Source organism: Brachyistius frenatus, unplaced genomic scaffold, assembly GCF_029030835.1.
Source record: "Brachyistius frenatus isolate BFR_SWC_R1_liver_20210118 unplaced genomic scaffold, ASM2903083v1 Contig_7, whole genome shotgun sequence".
NCBI classification, from domain to species: Eukaryota; Metazoa; Chordata; class Actinopteri; family Embiotocidae; genus Brachyistius; species Brachyistius frenatus.
In genome coordinates, this window is record NW_027210606.1 from 2,348,536 (window position 1) to 2,365,461 (window position 16,926).

Genomic DNA, 16,926 nt, shown 5'->3' on the forward strand with positions numbered 1-16,926 from the left:
ATGGAAGTGAACTGGGGCGGCGACGAGTTACAGTAATGGTATTACTCGGTAACGACTGAGGTCGATAGACTGCCTTTTAAAATCATTCATAAATAAATAGCCTATTCATTTTAAATATTTATGTATTTTACAGCACATGAAATAGCTACTTTTGTTTTGCCTTTAAATGACACAGTTAGTTAAACCAGGGTACTGTACTCCTCTTTATGCTGCAAACCCCCGAGGATGATGTGTGGAAGTTGTTATTCATGCTTTAATTTGCCCTATTGTTGCCTATTCTATGATCTTTGTTGAGGGACTATTATGCCTCTTTGTTTTGCTTAAGTTACCTTTATAAAATTGCATACGTTTATTAGATTTGAATAATAATAATGATGATAATAATAATAATAATAATAGCAATAATGCAGCCAATGTTTACAGATTTATGTTGATGAGGTTACATATGGTTATTACTACAATTATTAACCTAATAGTAGTAGTAGCCGAGTAGTTATACTAGTAGTTGTATAGTACAGTATAGGCTGGTAGCAGTATCAGTCGTAGCAGAAGGCAATGGAGTAGGAGCTGCAGTTAGTAGAAGTTAAGAAACACAGAAGTGTGCTTCGCAGCCAGGTAGGAACGTTGTGCATCTTCGACTGTTGTCCGACCGATTGCTTTTAATCGACGCACCCGAGGCGCTTACCGGATGTTGACAGCCTCACATGTTGCTCGTCGATGGTCAGGGTACACTCCTGTCGATTTATCGTGCAGAAAATAGAACACCTCGTGTTATTAAACCGAGATGTCGGCGTCGTTGATCAGGAGAGGACTGGAGCTGTTGAGCAACGACATAAAAGGTCAGTTTAGCCTCGTAGCTTGTAGTGAGCTAACATTAACATTAGTGTCGCACAAGTCCAAGCAGCGTTTGTAATGTTGAGTGTTGTTGCAGCGGAATAACGACGGATTCAATGCTGCTGTCTGAGATCTGGTTATGATTCAGTGTCTTAGTCAAAAAAATGAGGACAACAATCTTCAATTGAGGCGTGTTTGAATTTATCGGTTGTGAAGTTAAAACCAGAAAAAAAAAAACCACGTGGTTTCATGTCCGACTAAATGTTGTTGCATTGCATATTATTTGATCCGACATCATGATCAGAAACATTCAGCGTACCGGCCAGTCAGGTAGCCCGCACAAGGAGGGGCGTTTTGCCTCGTTTGCCGCTTAAATGAGTTTTTCTGCCTTTCTGTCTGTCTGTCCTCCTGTCTGTCTGTCTGTCTGTCCTCCTGTCTGTCTGTCCTCCTGCCAGATGTCCGTGAGCTGAAGAAGAAGCCGAAGCAGCAGACGCCCAGCTCGGCCACCGTGATGGAGCTGGTGAGCACGAAGCGGCAGGGAGTCACCAAGCAGGTCAGGAGGCTGCAGGGCCGCCTCGGGCCCGGGAAGAGCAAAGCCACTGTTAAAGACAAGAGGACCAAATCCGCAGTGGGTCAGTCCGCTTGTGTTGTTTCATTCTGTCACTGGAGTCTCTTGTTCTGTTTGTTTATGTCGACCACATGTCCAAAATGAACGGGATCCTTCACCTTGAAGAGGAAACCGTGTGTTTGTGATGGAGCCACCGGTTAGCTGCGATGTTCTTTGGTGAGGTGGAAAGTTAAAAGTCTTCCAGTGGAAACCAATTCAGACTGCAACAGTCTGGATAATTGCTCTGTTTCAGCCAGCAGCTCTCATGTAAACGCTGCTGTAATTTCATTTCCTTTATCATTCAGTATTAATAATGGATGTGGATCACGTTTGTTTCGCATTACAACATCGGTCATACTTTCTCACTCTGAACTTCCTCTTCTCCTTTGGTGTGAACTGTAGAGGAGTTCAGGAAGAAGCGGGGGAAGAGCAACATGAGTGCGAACCTCAAATACTTCATGGAGACTGACTGCAAAGCAACAGATTCAGATACGCTGAAGGTGAGGAAGACCTCTATCACTCGCATACTGTCAATGCTGGTGACCTTTGTTTTTACTCAACATGCAATGACAATACTGTCTACATGTCTACCAAACTGGCACATGACGATGTCTACGGTGAAGTGCTGGGGAGAGGGCGTGGTTGGTGCAACACGCTTTTTTTTTTTTTTGTACATTTTACAGAATCAGAGCGCAGCTGAACTGTAAAGAGAGAAGAGACTCTTAAACTGCTCGCTGAAAAGCAGCGATTTACTGAATAGCACACAGGCTGTCTACCCGACGCTGACGTCACCAGTTTTTGTTTAGTTTACCTCGTCTGTAATTCCTGACACACCAGACCATCAACTGTGGAAGAGCCCCGCCCCCTTTCACAGTTCACAGTGTCGGACTCCTATTGTGGCGTCCGACTTACTACAATAATTACTCAGAGCTCACAGGTTTTAAAGTATTATTGTACTGATATCAAACTGTTACATGAAACAATGAAGAAAGCATCTCAACCGACCTGATGACATTTTTAATTCCAGTATTTTCTGCCTCTTGAAATGTTTTTTCATTGATCAAAAGAAGTCTTAAACTACAGAAACATGATTATTGGTCTATGATTCGGATTAACTTCAGTTTTACTTTACAGAAAAAAAAACACGTCTGTGCAGTAAAGAGCTGGTGGTCCTCCTGGTTCCTCAGTATCTTTTGTCTTGCGGACAACTAACCGTTTCAAAACTAATGTCGTCCTTCAATTTTTATCTTTTGTTATCTACAAGTGAGATTTTGCTCCTAAGTGTTGATTGGATTCCTGTCTGACTCAGATCCAGAACCAGAATTCAGGGAGACAGTCCAGGAATCGCCCGGACGGACCTGTCAAGAAGTCCAAGGAGTCGCAGTCTCTGTTCACAGAGGAAGAGTTCCAGCAGTTCCAGAAGCAATACTTTGGGAGGACTGTCGAGGAGAAGAAATAAACCTGTGCTCAAAGACACTGCAGCCACAGAAACTGAAACAGGAGCTGTTATTTTATGGATCACAGTGGATTTCTGAATCTGATTATGTTCTGGAAATTGGTTCCACTTTTTACCTGCTGCAGACACAATCTCTGTCTACAGTCGTTTGCAGTATTTGTCCGACCAAGAGTTCCATTCTGAACATATTGCTGAATGAAACTCAGCATTTCATCAGTTACTGTTTGAAAACTTACTGAAGGTGACTCGGATATCTGCAGCCAGTTGGCACTTCACAAGTAAAAGCCTGGTTTATTCAAACGATGCCTACCGAATATTTTAGTTATATTTCACTTGTTGTTTTTTTTTCACATGTTGATTTTCATGGAACCTTCATCAGATTTGTCAGAAAAGCTGCAGAATCATTAAAAATTCATTGAATTTGTCCAACTTCTCTGATTCTGATGGTGGTTTCCTCCAGTCATTATTCCAGGCGGCTTACTTCAGTTTGCACTGGAGAATTTAGTTGAATAAAAACGCTTCTACTGTTGAGCAGAAACACTCAGACTTGTTCTTCCGACCTCTGTTAAGGTTGTAATGACAATATATTTACATTTACACAGGTTCTTAGAGTCACTTTGTTTGAGTTTAAGTGTGATCGCAACTGATTAAACTCAGGAAAAACTGGTTTGACACTGCAGGGAATGCAGTTGAGCCACAAGGTGTCAATCAACTGTGAGACTTCCTCAGATTTTGTGATTGGCCTTCATAAATCAACCAGATAGTGTGAGAACAGCAGAGTGTGATTGTAGAGGCACTCGGAGACAGCAGAGAAAGGTTCACGATGACACAGGTAAGAAATATGAGTTTGCTGATGCTTTGTGAACCACAATGATAACTCACCTCTGTTGTACTGAGGTGAGAACATCATTTTCACAAACTGGAAGCTTCCAATCTAGGAAAACTAGCATGTTCATGCATGGCTAGATAGATGTAGTTAGAGAAATTAGAGAAGATATTTTGCTGTGATTTAAGTGAAATACAAGTTTACTAATTCCCCAAATATTAGGAATTAAATGTCTTTAACATGTTTTTTTAATACAACAGGCATTCTTTAAGTCAAATCAAGTTAATGATTGCATAGGCATCCTCTGAACTTTTATTGAGATGAGTCTGCAGTGAAAAGTCTTATTTATAAAAACCTGCACGATCAAGCATTTGATAACTTGGAAGATTATATTAAACCAGTCATTCAAAATAAATGAATGTATTCAAAAAGTTGATTGAAATCTCAATTGCAACCAGCTGCTTCTCAGGTTGTAATTAGTAAATTAGTCAGTTATGTACATTTGTAACATCTGACTAGAAACACTCATTATATCTCAAATGATCAATATCAATTTATATTTGTAAAGTCTTGCTGTAAGGACTTTAATGTTGTGATTTGGCGCTATATAAATAAAGTTGAATTGAATATAACATCGAATGCCTTGTTGCTTTCACAAATTATTAAATTGATTTATGTTGATGTACAAGGTTTCTAGATGATGTTACGTTTGCATCGAGTAAATACATATTTGTAACCAAGGATTTTTGTTCAGAGCAAAAGTGAAACCAGCCGCAGTTATGTAATCAACAGTCTTTAGCATGCTTGATGGAGTCCATTCACAGTTCACAGTTCACTGGTCTTGAATTCAACCTCAGCAGGCATCATCCCACTTGATGAATAGCAGAGATGGGTGTTCCCTGTTAGGAATTCAGATTAACCTTTTGTCTTCATCATATTTACAATCTGCTCCCAACACAAAAAAATGAACTGATACAAATCTACAAAGCAGTTGCTTTTGATTTGAATTAAGACCATGCCCTGTAGGGAGGGGATTTAAAATAGACTATAACTTGACAATGAGATAAATAGAGGATAAAAGTTGCCTGACAATGTCACCTAGTTTAGGGAGTCTAGGTCTCCATAAACTCACAGGCTCTTTTAAAATCGGGGGGAGAGCTGCAGGGATCACCAAGGAATCATTTATAATAAAAAAAAAAAATGGTAAAAATGTTTTATTTACAATCTAAAATACATCAAATAACCGCAATTAAGAGGTTAAAAGTCCAGTGAAATAAAAAAAAAAAAAAAAAAAAAAAAGTTAAATGTCCAGCTAAAAAGGACCTACTACAAAATTAAAAAGAGTTCAACACCAAGTAAAAGCCTGCCACCGGTAGGCGAGTCAGGGTCTGGTTGTTTCTTCAGGTTCAGCCATTCATCCTCTCCAGAGTTCTTCCAACCACTATTGACACCGCCAGTCATCTCTACACCCGCCCCATCAAAAACAACCCATCCTCAAATCAATATAAAAGCAACAATAATTCACATCAAACATAAAACAACAATCTCCACAGAAAATATGGCTTACTCTCCTCTTGATGACATAATTGTGCACTCTGGTAGGTTTGAAGTTCTGAAAACACTGTTTTTTGTATTGAAGTGGATTAATGTCAGACAAATGAGCACCCTTACTTTCCTATTAAAGTCCTGTAAGTGGATACATCTGTAGTGGAGTAAACTTGTTGTAATATGTTACAGAATGTGTCGTCAGATTCTCCAAGCACCTTTAATGTTTAGCTGCATGTAAGTGGTTGAGTTTTCTCCATCTTTCCGGCAGCCAAAGCGTCCTATTCCCCTGCCAAGGACACAGTTGTACCCTCCAGTGAAAACTGAGGATGACAAGCCGTTAAGTCAAAGCTCCACTCCTCAGTCTCACATAAGATCGCCACAGGTTTGTGCTCAGTAATCTACCTGCAAATTTAAACTGTCATGTACGAGAGTGTGAGTCTTAAATCACAGTTCAACATATGGTTGAATGCTAATTCATTTTAATGATCTGGGGATATGGGATGTTATTTGGTTTTTCCTTTAAACTCAGAGAGAATTGGGTCCCACTACTCCTCCACCAGTGGCACCAAAGACGTGGAAAATGAGTTCAAGAGGAAGTGAAACTGCCAATGACTATGTGAATGGAACAAAGGTACCATTGTTCTGTATGGGTTTGGAAATTTAGGGAAAATTACTCTTCAATAGTTTGACCACAGAAAGACCACGGAATTCCAGTGACAACAGTAGCGTGCAACCTCATGAACAAATAAAGTCAAATATGAATACACTAACAACAGAAACCATATTAATCTTTTAGGTTATTTTTATATTATTCATTTTGGGGACAACTGAATGCACGCACAAAGGAAAATCTGTTTAAATCCTTAGACATACATTGGAGTACCAGTCCATCAAAAGCAAAGTCTGCATTTAGATTTAGAGAAAGGTAAATAAAAGTTATGAGTAAAACTGTGAAAGTGAAACAGGGAACAGACAGAAAATTCTCCATCATGTCCTGAAATGTGTTATGCCACAAAGCCTTCTGAGATTTCTGGGAACAGTATATGCTGAATTTGTCAAGTCAGAGGATATTTCATGTCAGACAAGACATTCAAAGAATGAAAAAAATCCGTCATGCATCTCTGATTAAATCACCCACATGTGAGTATGGACAAAATCAAATTGCACAATATTTTTTGACCAAATACTTTCATATCAGACTCTTGATGCTTTAACAAAATAATTACACAATGAAATTGTTGAAAGGTAATCACCAGTAATTTGACTAATTGGGTGAAGTCAAATAATAAAATAGCTACAACAAGGTCAGAATATTACTATGATGCCTCCTCTAAATCCAGGAAATGAAAACACCTCTGCCATATCACAATGTCCAAAATCTACAGCAATATCTGGTCTCAGGACACAGTGTCAATATGATATTGATATATTACCCAGCTGCAGGTGAGATAAGAGATTTAAGTGCAAACACTGCTCACACTGACTTAACAACATGTTTAACATCCACTTCATAAAAACTGACGGTCAAACGATCAGTTGAGGACAACTGAAAAGAACAACTTCCTCCACTGCTGCCAAGGCATCAAAAAAGCAGCTTGATGACAGAAATAAGACCCAAGTCTGTCTTCACTATCAGAATAAAGGCAAAAATGCCACAAAATAAAATCTTATTTACAACAATTATTACCTTAAATTGTTATCAAGGGATACAACTTGGCTCTAGTATTTGAGTTTTGTTATAAACAACTTTTCTTTAACCAGGATACCAACTCTCTGGCAGATTGGTTCAAGAAGATGACACGTGAGTAAGTCTGCTTGAGGAGGAGTTGTTCTGTGATGTGTTCTTGTTGTTGAGCTCTAGTTTTATTGACCTACAGCCTGGAGGGATCTGTGCAGAGAACTCACACTCAGAGGAGCGTCAGACGAAGAGTGAGTACATTATTACATCTTCTCTGTGTGCTGGCCACAGCTGTGCTTTGTTAACACGCTCCACCAAACATTCATGATAACATGCTGATGTTCACCAGGTGCACCACATCCACCATCCTGGTTTGGTGTGGTAGCATGCTAACAGTTGCTATATAGCGCTAAATACAAAGAACAGCTGTGGCCGTCTCATAACTTATGACATGCCCATTTTATCACTCAGGTTTGGCTGTGACGCTGAGACTATAAATACAGATGGACGGGGTGTCAGCAGCCACCAAACCAAACTATTGCCAACAGGTGTTGCCGATGCTGTTACTGTCGTTTACAATCAGTGCACAGTGGTGATCAAGGGGGTGGAGCTGTGGTTTAAAGCCCCGCCCCCTGCCCCCCCCCCCCAAAGGCCTTATGATTTTGTAGATCTAAACATTGTTGTGCTCGAAGCTGTGTTAACATGCGAAGTAAGTTAGCCCTCAAAACTAAAACTATCCGAGCAACGAATTGCAGCAGTGCCTGATCTTTTACAATCTCAGCAGTTTACGGCAGAACAAATCTTCGATGTGGTTTAAAACAGATGTCAATAGCTACATCACACATTCAGGGAAAGAAACAGTCCTTCAATGTTCTTATGTACAGTTCCTGATCAGAGGTTCCCAGGTGCCCCTGCAGCCACTTTATTCAGAGAACTGTCAATCACAGCTGTCAATCATGATAACATACATTTATTTTTATAGCATCAGATATCTAATCAAAGACAAACTTATGAGAAAAATGAACACCTGAACATACAATTAGGTGATTTAAAAAATAATGTATATGCAACATGGCACATTTCATGGATTAAATTCAGCCTTCTTTTAGAATCGACCAGATAGGTTCCTCTAATTGAAGAAGAATTATAATAATACGATAACATGTTCCTATAATACTTTCCAGGATCATTAAGGTTAAAGCTGAGCAGCTTTATGAAGTCATCCAGTTTTACATCCAGCAAGTGTTTGTTTATGACGGCGCCCTGAGAGGACACATAGACGAGCTGCGAGGCATTGCTGGCAATTTAGACAAGGTAAAGACATCACGCACATGTGATAATGAAAGTCATGCTTTTATTTCTCACTCAATTTAATCATTCAGCTGTAAATGAAAATGCAACATATGTAAAGGTGTTGGTTCTCCCGTGTTAATTTACTTGGATGTTCAGCTTTGTACTTTCAGTACTTTGAGTAGTGTATTTCACATGTATTTTGCAGTTAGTTTAAGAAATTCATATTCACTGGATTCTTTTTCCCTTTCAGGTTTCAAAGGGGACAAAGATTGCTGGCATCACAGGAGGAGCTACAACTGCAGCAGGAGGTGTGGCAGCAGTTGCCGGGATCATTCTGGCCCCGTTCACACTGGGAGCCTCGCTGGCTCTAACCGCAGTCGGGGTCGGAGTGGCTGCAGCCGGCGGCGTCACCGGTGTATCGGCAGCCATCACACACAAGGTGACCAAATATCAACTGATTTAAAGAATGTCTTTGTTTTATGATCAAATAGATTTCTATGCATTTTTCAGTTCCTCTTTATTCTTCTTTCTGTTCAAAATGTATTGTATACTTTTTGTAATTTCCTTTCTTTCTTTTGCACTTTTGGGTATTATATTTATGGTACATGTTCGTATTATAGAAACAAAGTGTCACGGTGATGGTCAACAGATTTTCAGCAGAATTTATTTATAGGCATGCTGCAGCAATAATTTTTTTTTTTTTTTTTTTTAAACGGCATTGAACACTGGACACAAGAACAAAACAAAATCAAATTCTGCTTACTGTAGCGTCCAACCAACCAAAGGGCTCCAAGATTGTTCCTGTTACGTGCAAACGGAGCCCAGTGACGTGCACGGAGTAGGGGGAGGCTTCAACCTCCAGAAGTCCAAGCTGCGTCTCTTGATCAACATCAGCACCTGTGTTACACATGTTTTTGTAACCACTGGTACGTGTACATTGGCGATTTCACTATGGACATGAGCAGAGAGTGCACATTCAATTTTGTCCAAGTCGGGCAATCGGCCACAGAGACCCTTGAAATGCTTCAGAGAATCAATTCAATTCAATTTTATTTATATTGCGCCAAATCACAACACAGGATATTTCATGGCACTTAACACATTAAAGTCCTTACAGCAAGACTTTACAATGTTACACAGAGAAACTCAACAATTCAACAATTCCCACATAAGCTAGGAGGGAAAAAAAACTCCTCTTTAAGAGAGAAAAACCTCCAACTGAGGGAAGGAAAAGCTCCCTCTTAACAGGAAGAAGCAAGAGCAAAAGAAGGTGGGTTTGTTTGACATTCGAGGGTTTTGCACTGTGAAGTTGTCCCTCGGTGTCGGACTGTCAACACTGAGTTCTCCTGTGACTCTCTGAGGAAAACCTTCTGTTCAAACGACCCGAACGTTGACGCGGCGGCAGTCGCTTTCTCCAACATGACAATGCATCAACAACACAATCGTCCCTCATCACCACTCCTACTCTCTGAATTTGGTTTCCTGTGACTCTTTTCTGTTTCCCAAAAAACACGTACCAGCAATCACAAAAAATGAAGTGCAACTCAGGAACAGATGTTGATTAAGCAATGTAATTGGAATACTTACCAAGGTTACAGCTTATCTCTTTCCCGTTCATGCACATCATGATGCTGTGCTCTGTTTGCTCACAACAGGAGCAGTCTCAGAACCTTTTGATCGTCCCGTATCATATATAGCAGCCGATGTTTAAAATATATGTCAAGAATTTCCCAGAAAGACACAACAAATCATCCTCCATTTAAAGTGTTGTCTGTGTGCCATTTCCACTAATATTGTTTCATTTCTCTACAAACATAAGTGGTATGCCATTATAACAAAAATAAGCTATAAATTTACAGTATATGAAAAATCTTAAACTTTTGTTGTTTTCAATGTGCCATCATCTGCTTAAAGCTGCTGTTTAACACATTATGAAATCTGCTCTTCCAGGTGACCGTCAATCAGGACAAGAAGAAAATCAACAAGACCTTGCAGGACTTTGAGCAGCTCAATATGACTATTGAGGCCATCTTGAAGTCCATCAACGAGGGCATGGAGCAGCTGAAGCAGCATGGTCTGTCTGTTCTGAGTAAAACCAGGGTGGGTTCAGTGAAGGCAGCCAAGATGGTGAAGCTGGCTGCTTCAGGAGAGGCAAGCGCCATCGCCTTAGAGGAAAACAATAAGGCATCGGGGCTGATAAACGGCTTTGCCCTCGGCCTGGATTTCTACTTTGTCCAGAAAAAAGATGGGCAGAAAATAAAGAAGGGCCTTGAGTCAAAGTTTGCTAAGAAAATCCGCAAACTAGCAGAGGACCTCGAGAAAGGAGTTAATGAGCTTGTGAAAATGAGTGACTTGTTCAGTAAGCATTGCTCAGAGGTGTAATTTTTACCCCTTAAATAATTTCTTGCCTGATTAGGCTTCCTAAATGTTATGGTTCGACATGTGGTATTTCTATGTGAACCAGTGTGAAAGTAAAACTAATCATATTTTTCCCCTTTACTTTGACTGGATATAATAATTATGAATACTGCATATAATTGAGATTTGTGTTTCCCTCTGCTTATTTCGATTTTTGGTCTTCCAAGTTACTTTGCTTTGTGATCGCCCTAAACTATTTTCCAAATTAAACTAACGTATCTACAGTAGTCAATTGTCATTAATTCACACATTAGCTCCTAGTGTCCTGTTTTTCATCAGATCTGTATACAATTAAGTGACAGAATGGAAAAATAACTACTTGAGAGCTGAAGCCAAACCACCAGAGGGCAGTCCAGTTCTTACCCGTGTGACCGACAGGCGGGTTGATCAACTTTAACCACCGCCTGCAATGCATTCACAGGAGACACAGCAGTCAGTGCAGTAAAAGGACTAACACAGGACCAAAATATAGAGTGCACGGTCAGCTCACGTAAAGGGCAAGAATTGGAAATATGACCGTTATAAACCCAAATAGGCTACAGTTAAATGATTAATATACAAAGTGGTGTTAGGTGCAAGATTAGTTATCACTAATCAAACGAAAACAACAGCGAACAACAGTTTCGGTCCCGCTAAATTAGAGACTAAAAACAGTAGACACTGGAGCAAAAATCACCAATCAATCAATATCACACCAATACAAGATCAAGTTTTGAATTATTTTGTAACATATGATAAAATATCTTTGAGTTTGTAGCCTATTACAAAATATATTTCCCAGGCGTGTAAAGTGTGTAAAGTTAGTGTACAAAGCCCGGAATAGAGTTTCCTGCCTCTGTGTTTACATTCTGCATTTGACCTACATTTGACGTCGGGAGTCGCTCGTGTTTAAAGCGGTGTATGGATCTATTTTGTCAGCTGCGTAGATGTTACGCATCCAAACCAATCACAAGCAAGACGCGAGCGGAGGGATCGCGCGCACAAGGATGCGTTTGTTAGGATCACGACGCTGCCCAGCTGGAAGGAGCTACCGTCGTCACTTGTTTATGAATTTGCGCTCTGAAACGGAAACTCCTCCCGCCGGCGCTGCTCGTTTATAAAAGAAGAAACGCTTCCCGTGGAGCGCCGCCGCGGAGGAATACACCGAGCAGTACTTCGGCTCTATATATCGTCCAAGTCGCCGTCTCCGCCCGTTCTTCGGTCACATCGTAGTAAACGTAACTAACTGTCAGCAGCAAGACGCTCTATCGCGATCAAAAATGGCAGAGTAACGGCGTGCGGCGGCTATCCCTGCATCGGCAACAACCCGGCAGCGCAACGGCGAAGTGCTCAGGCTTTTTCTGGCAAAATGGCGTAAGTATTTTTTATTTTTGTTTGTTTGACGTTTTAACGACGCGAGCCTCTGGCACGTTCAATGTCAGCCAGACGGGCTCGTGAATAAAAGTTCACGAGTAAAACGAGGTGCCCTGAAAATAAACCGAGACTATTAAAACAAGTAAGGTTATGTGGATTTCCTCCGGTTTGAAGTTTGCGTGTTGGTGTCAAATTACAGCTGCAGCAGCTGAAGTCGTCCCACAGCCGGCTTCACTGTCCGTGTTGTGCCTTTTTGTTGTTGTTGTTGTTGCTTTGAATCAGCGAGTCGTGGTAACCGTCCTCAACGAAAGGAACTTAAAGCCATTTTTACACGGCGGCGATCCAGCATTTTGATGTTTATTTAAATACACTCGTCGTGTTTGTGTGTGTGTGTATATATATATCAAACGCTGACAACGTGGCGTGTCCAAAATGGCGCGCACCGTCGTGTTCACTCGTCCCCCGCCTCGCACAGATGGCTCTGTTGTGAAAATGGCGGTTGCCCTCCCTCCCCACGTCATCTCCGCGATGACTCATCGAGGAGGGCGGAGCTACCCGCCAAAGCATGACCAAATTAGGAAATGTTATCTCCCGGTGGAGGGCGTTTTTCTTTTTTTTTTTTTTATATTTGTTTTTTTTATAGCTTTGACACTTAAGAGGACCAGATCAGCCTAATTGATCCTCACCTCGCCCACATGAGAGATGTTAACCACCAAACCACCCAAGTTTACAAGAACGAGGAAGCATTCATTGTTTGCAAGGCTGTCAGTCCGGAAATATGAACCCTGTTTAGGAAGTACACACGTATGGCAGCAAGTTTATAGCTGATACAGATGAAGTTGGTCTCCCCGGGAATATATTGATTATGTCTCAACACCCGTTACAATTAAAGATGTCTCTCCAGGTTTTCCATCTCCTCTGCGGTGGACACGGCAGTTGAGAGCTGTCAACACGTTTCCTCCTCTTCTCACCATTTCTATGCATCTTCTCTGTCCAGGTCTCTCTCGGCAACCACCCTCAGCTTTGCTGCCGTCGACAGCAGTACCGAACCCCTCTACTTGTTAACGTCACCGGACTCGCCCTTGTTGTTATACACCCGTTCGCGACTACCACTGACCAGCAGCAGCCATGACACTCTCCCAGCTGGCGTTGGAGGACGTGGAGGGCCTGTACTTAGGTTGGTATTGTGATGACGAATGGTCCCGAAGCACTGCTCGCCATCATGGCTGAACACCGAGTGCTTAGTTTGCACACTAGCCAGGTGTGTGGCAAATACAAAATGAACCTGACATCCACAATAAAATGACGTCAAAACACGTACGCATCCGGGTTTTTTTGTGGCAGTAAACCCGCAGATCGCTTATCTCATTTGGCTGAATGGTGTGATAACGGGTGTTAAGTTAATTGGATATTGATGTCTGCAGGGCCCTCGTTTCTGATGGCTGACCCCATGGGGCCCCTTCTGGACCAAGATGAAGAAGAAGCTCTTACTCCCTCTTCCTCTCTAGAGGGGAAGGCGCCAGCTTCGCCCTCCCTCTCTTCCTCCTCCCATACGTCCCCCCTGTCTCCTTATCAAACCTCTCCCTTGTCCCCGCTCTCTTCTGCCTCCCCTCCGCCTCCCCCCGCCCACTCCTCCTCACTCCTGGGAACCAAGGCCAGAGCCGCCTCCCTGTTCCTCTCCTGGCTGGGTGCCAACGACCTGCTCGACGACGCCCACATCGGAGCAGACGATGGCAAAGGTGAGAGTGACTTAAAACACACTTTTATTAAATAGTGAGCAAGATCATAATTTGTGATGGTCTCAAAAATAAGAAAGCTTTGGATAAGGTTTAAATAGAGTTTGTAGGAACCTCCGATGAATAAAGAAAGGAAAATTCCTCCCTCGAGTCCCTTTCAAACGTAAAATAAATGTTTCCTTCTGTGCTCGGAGTTAATTGTTGAGTGCGTTCACGCCCGTGGTACGTGTTTTTATGTGGGCGGTTTAATGTCTGTAAGGCATTTGACGTCGCCCACAGGCAGCGTGACCTACATAGTAAAATGTGGTCGTATTTAGTCTCTGTGTCAGCGCCACGTCATTACAGTCCCACAGTGAAAACAGCGAGGTTTGGTGCGTTTGTCATAGTGAAAGCCACGAGTGAGCGATTAGTAGGCGTTGGGAAATAAAGCTCATTCATTGGTTGGGAACGTTCAGGTGTGCTTGAAACCGGCTCAAACTGGTTTTGTTAAATGTGTGATTTCACGATGACGCGTATCTCTTTGTTGCACTATAATCATTTATTGGTATGAACGTTATCGTGGTTCTTGGCATCAGTTGAAAGTTTACTCTGGTGATTTGGATATATAATCTCAAGTGCTTTATTATGTGTCACAAAATCATTAAACCGGGAGAGAGCAGAAAGGAGGAAGTTGAGCCTGAGGTCATCTATTGAATTTAGTGAAATACGTTCCATCTCTGGCCTTCGTGTTACATTTCATTTAGCTGACGCTTTTATCCAAAGCGACTTACAATAAGTGCATTTCAACCATGAGGGTACAAAACCCAGAACAACAGGAACCAAGAAAATACAATTTCTTCAAGAAAGCCAAACTACAAAGTTCTATCAGTAAGTGTCGTTTTAAGCTACTAAAGTTCTGCTATTCCAGGTAAAGTCTGAAGAGGTGTGTTTTTAGTTTGCGGTGGAAGATGTACAGAGTTTCTGCAGTCCTGATGTGGTTGGGGAACTCATTCCACCATTTAGGAGCCAGGACGGCAAACAGTCGTGATTTAGTAGAGTGTTTATCTCAGTGAGGAGCAACAAGCTGATTGGTAGTTCACTGCCAACAGTCAAAATTTCAAGTGTTGATGATCAAATCCTCTCTTGTCAGCAGATAATGCTTTTACCGGCATGGACTGGATGTTGGAGAAAATCGACCTGAGTGAATTGGACCTGGATTCTCTGATTGGCTCCTGCTCATCCGATGAGTCCCCCAGCTCCCCCGAGGATCTCCTGGCCTCCCTCAACTCCCACATGGATCTTGATCCCGACTCCTTTAACGCCACCATCCCCGTCCTGCACAACAGCCTCGAGCTGGGTCTGTCGCTCCCCGAGGAGGCCCCCCTCCCCGAGGCGGCCGAGGCCAAGAAGACCGAGGTGGCTCCTGCTCAGGAGGTTGTCATGAAGTCTGAGCCTCCCTCCCCGACTCCCCCCTCTCCAGCCTACACACTGGAGCTGGGGAGTGAAGTGGATGTCCTGGATGCTGAGAAAGCATCCACACCCCTCACTGCCACCATCATCCCAGATTCCACAGGAAGCATTCAGACCACCACCCCTGTCGTGCTCTCCTTTCCCACCTCTGCTCGCCTCGTGGTGGTGCTCTCCAACAAAGAGGAACCCCCCTTCATCTCTCTCCCCGCTCAGTCCGCCGAAGTCTCTTCATCGAGCGACTGCGACAGCGACTCTGGCATCGAGTCCGTCGTCGGCTCCCCGGCTCACCTTCCCTCCCCCCCTCCCACTCCCACCGCCCCCTCCTCCCCCACAGCAAGTTCCTCCAGGACCAAACCCTACTCCAAACCGGAGCCCGCCGTCGGCTCCCCCAAGGCCCCCAGAGTCAAATCGGTGTCCGGTGCTCCCAAAGTGGTGGAGAAGAAGCTGAAGAAGATGGAGCAGAACAAGACGGCAGCCACCCGGTACCGGCAGAAGAAGAGGGTCGAGCACGATCTGCTGAACACGGAGTGCGAAGAGCTGGAGAAGAAGAACAACGAGCTGGCGGACAAAGCGGAGTCCATCAGTCGAGAGATCCAGTACCTCAAGGACCTGATGGAGGAAGTCCGTAAGCGCCGCCGCGGAAAGACCAGCTCAGTGGCTTAGTTTGTGGCGCCATCTCCAGCGATGGGGGTTGTGTTACTGCTCCACTGCTCACATGCCATCACGAGGAAAAAAAAAAAAGCCACTTTTAGAAGCACATGTAAGAGATTACGGACCGGCGTATGTGAAACTAGACCGAGAAGAGGGAATGGTTGGATGAAAAGTGAAAAGCTCGCGGAAGTTGATGAGATTAGCAGAGCGGGGCGGGGCGGGGCGGGGGGCCGGGAGGTAGTCGGGTGAAGCATCTGTACATGCTTGTCTCTCGGCCCCCCCGTTAGATCTCCTCGTGTACCGTCTCACTGGCGGTCCTTGTACAAACAGGCAGGGTGGATGTCCGTCATTGTAGGTTAGGCACGCAAAACACGAGTCGCCGTGGCTCCCGGTCCTGTTGTAGACTCCCAACTCGTTGGCGAGCTCGTACCGTACACTCCCAGCAGCAATTGGATGCCGACCCCAGATCAGCTTCAGTAAAGTCAGTTCGGTGTCACTTCGACACAGTTGTTACCCGCTCCTCGATAACCCACTGTCCACCCGTTTTGACCTTCCTCTCAACCGCTTCAAGTCCAGAAAGGGGCCTCAGCCTAATTATGAATTGTTGATGTTACACTGTCGACACACTTGTGTTTGTGTGCGTGTGTATATAGTTTCTCCTCTTGCTTGCCGATTGTGGCTTTTGTTATTAACGCTGGATAAAACCTGGCCATGTCTCGAGTAGCTCAGTCTCTTAGCGTGGGTGTTGGGCTTGTAAAAATGCTTTGCTTTTCTTTTTTTTCTAATAAACATTTATCAGTACTCAACTGGCGTGTGATGTGTTTTCTCCAATAACCGAGGAGTTCTTTACAAATAAAGCAGCGAAGAAAGCCGCAACTAACTTTTATTGTGGTTTAATCTATTTCCGATCAGTCTGCAGGTCTTTAACAGACATTTTGTTGAAACCTGTCAATCTGCCTCCCAGAACCTCGGACGAGACCTTTAAACATATTTGTCAGCCAAAAACTAAAATTCAAGTGTGACGGAAACCGAAAAGTTACAATACTTGACAGAAGCTTGATCCATTCAGGCTTCTAT

General features: G+C 43.1%; 3 protein-coding genes across 4 annotated transcripts; all 3 read left to right on the forward strand.

The window, feature by feature from the left end:
• The first annotated feature begins 671 nt into the window (after positions 1-671).
• On the forward strand, positions 672-3,441 carry rps19bp1 (ribosomal protein S19 binding protein 1). The gene is made up of 4 exons (XM_069689567.1): positions 672-839; positions 1,290-1,466; positions 1,844-1,941; positions 2,751-3,441. Exons 1-4 carry the CDS (start codon positions 785-787, stop codon positions 2,898-2,900), a joined length of 480 nt encoding a protein of 159 aa, XP_069545668.1. The 5' UTR covers positions 672-784; the 3' UTR covers positions 2,901-3,441.
• A 100-nt stretch (positions 3,442-3,541) lies between these two features.
• On the forward strand, positions 3,542-10,884 carry LOC138615755 (apolipoprotein L3-like). Its single transcript, XM_069689562.1, has 8 exons — positions 3,542-3,729; positions 5,540-5,653; positions 5,801-5,902; positions 7,033-7,072; positions 7,149-7,200; positions 8,134-8,263; positions 8,493-8,681; positions 10,193-10,884. Exons 1-8 carry the CDS (start codon positions 3,721-3,723, stop codon positions 10,622-10,624), a joined length of 1,068 nt encoding a protein of 355 aa, XP_069545663.1. The 5' UTR covers positions 3,542-3,720; the 3' UTR covers positions 10,625-10,884.
• A 979-nt stretch (positions 10,885-11,863) lies between these two features.
• atf4a (activating transcription factor 4a) lies at positions 11,864-16,655 on the forward strand. 2 transcript variants are annotated; one of them, XM_069689543.1, is made up of 4 exons: positions 11,864-12,013; positions 13,011-13,190; positions 13,438-13,762; positions 14,895-16,655. In XM_069689543.1, exons 2-4 carry the CDS (start codon positions 13,142-13,144, stop codon positions 15,859-15,861), a joined length of 1,341 nt encoding a protein of 446 aa, XP_069545644.1. In that variant the 5' UTR covers positions 11,864-12,013; positions 13,011-13,141; the 3' UTR covers positions 15,862-16,655. The 2 variants fall into 2 exon arrangements, with proteins under 2 accessions (XP_069545644.1, XP_069545643.1); XM_069689542.1 differs by having other exon boundaries at positions 13,438-13,752; positions 14,882-16,655.
• Positions 16,656-16,926: the final 271 nt, after the last annotated feature.

What these genes read in the sequence shown, in the direction of transcription:
- rps19bp1 (XM_069689567.1), top strand. Translation starts at nt 785, where the DNA reads ATGTCGGCGTCGTTGATCAGGAGAGGACTGGAGCTGTTGAGCAACGAC. An exon ending in GAGGACCAAATCCGCAGTGG is followed by an intron (nt 1,467 to 1,843) that starts GTCAGTCCGCTT and finishes TGTGAACTGTAG; the next exon opens with AGGAGTTCAGGAAGAAGCGG. An exon ending in CAGATTCAGATACGCTGAAG is followed by an intron (nt 1,942 to 2,750) that starts GTGAGGAAGACC and finishes TGTCTGACTCAG; the next exon opens with ATCCAGAACCAGAATTCAGG.
- atf4a (XM_069689542.1), top strand. Translation starts at nt 13,142, where the DNA reads ATGACACTCTCCCAGCTGGCGTTGGAGGACGTGGAGGGCCTGTACTTA. An exon ending in CGTGGAGGGCCTGTACTTAG is followed by an intron (nt 13,191 to 13,437) that starts GTTGGTATTGTG and finishes TGATGTCTGCAG; the next exon opens with GGCCCTCGTTTCTGATGGCT. An exon ending in CGGAGCAGACGATGGCAAAG is followed by an intron (nt 13,753 to 14,881) that starts GTGAGAGTGACT and finishes TCTTGTCAGCAG; the next exon opens with ATAATGCTTTTACCGGCATG.
- LOC138615755 (XM_069689562.1), top strand. An exon ending in CTCACATAAGATCGCCACAG is followed by an intron (nt 5,654 to 5,800) that starts GTTTGTGCTCAG and finishes CTTTAAACTCAG; the next exon opens with AGAGAATTGGGTCCCACTAC. An exon ending in AGAGGAGCGTCAGACGAAGA is followed by an intron (nt 7,201 to 8,133) that starts GTGAGTACATTA and finishes AATACTTTCCAG; the next exon opens with GATCATTAAGGTTAAAGCTG.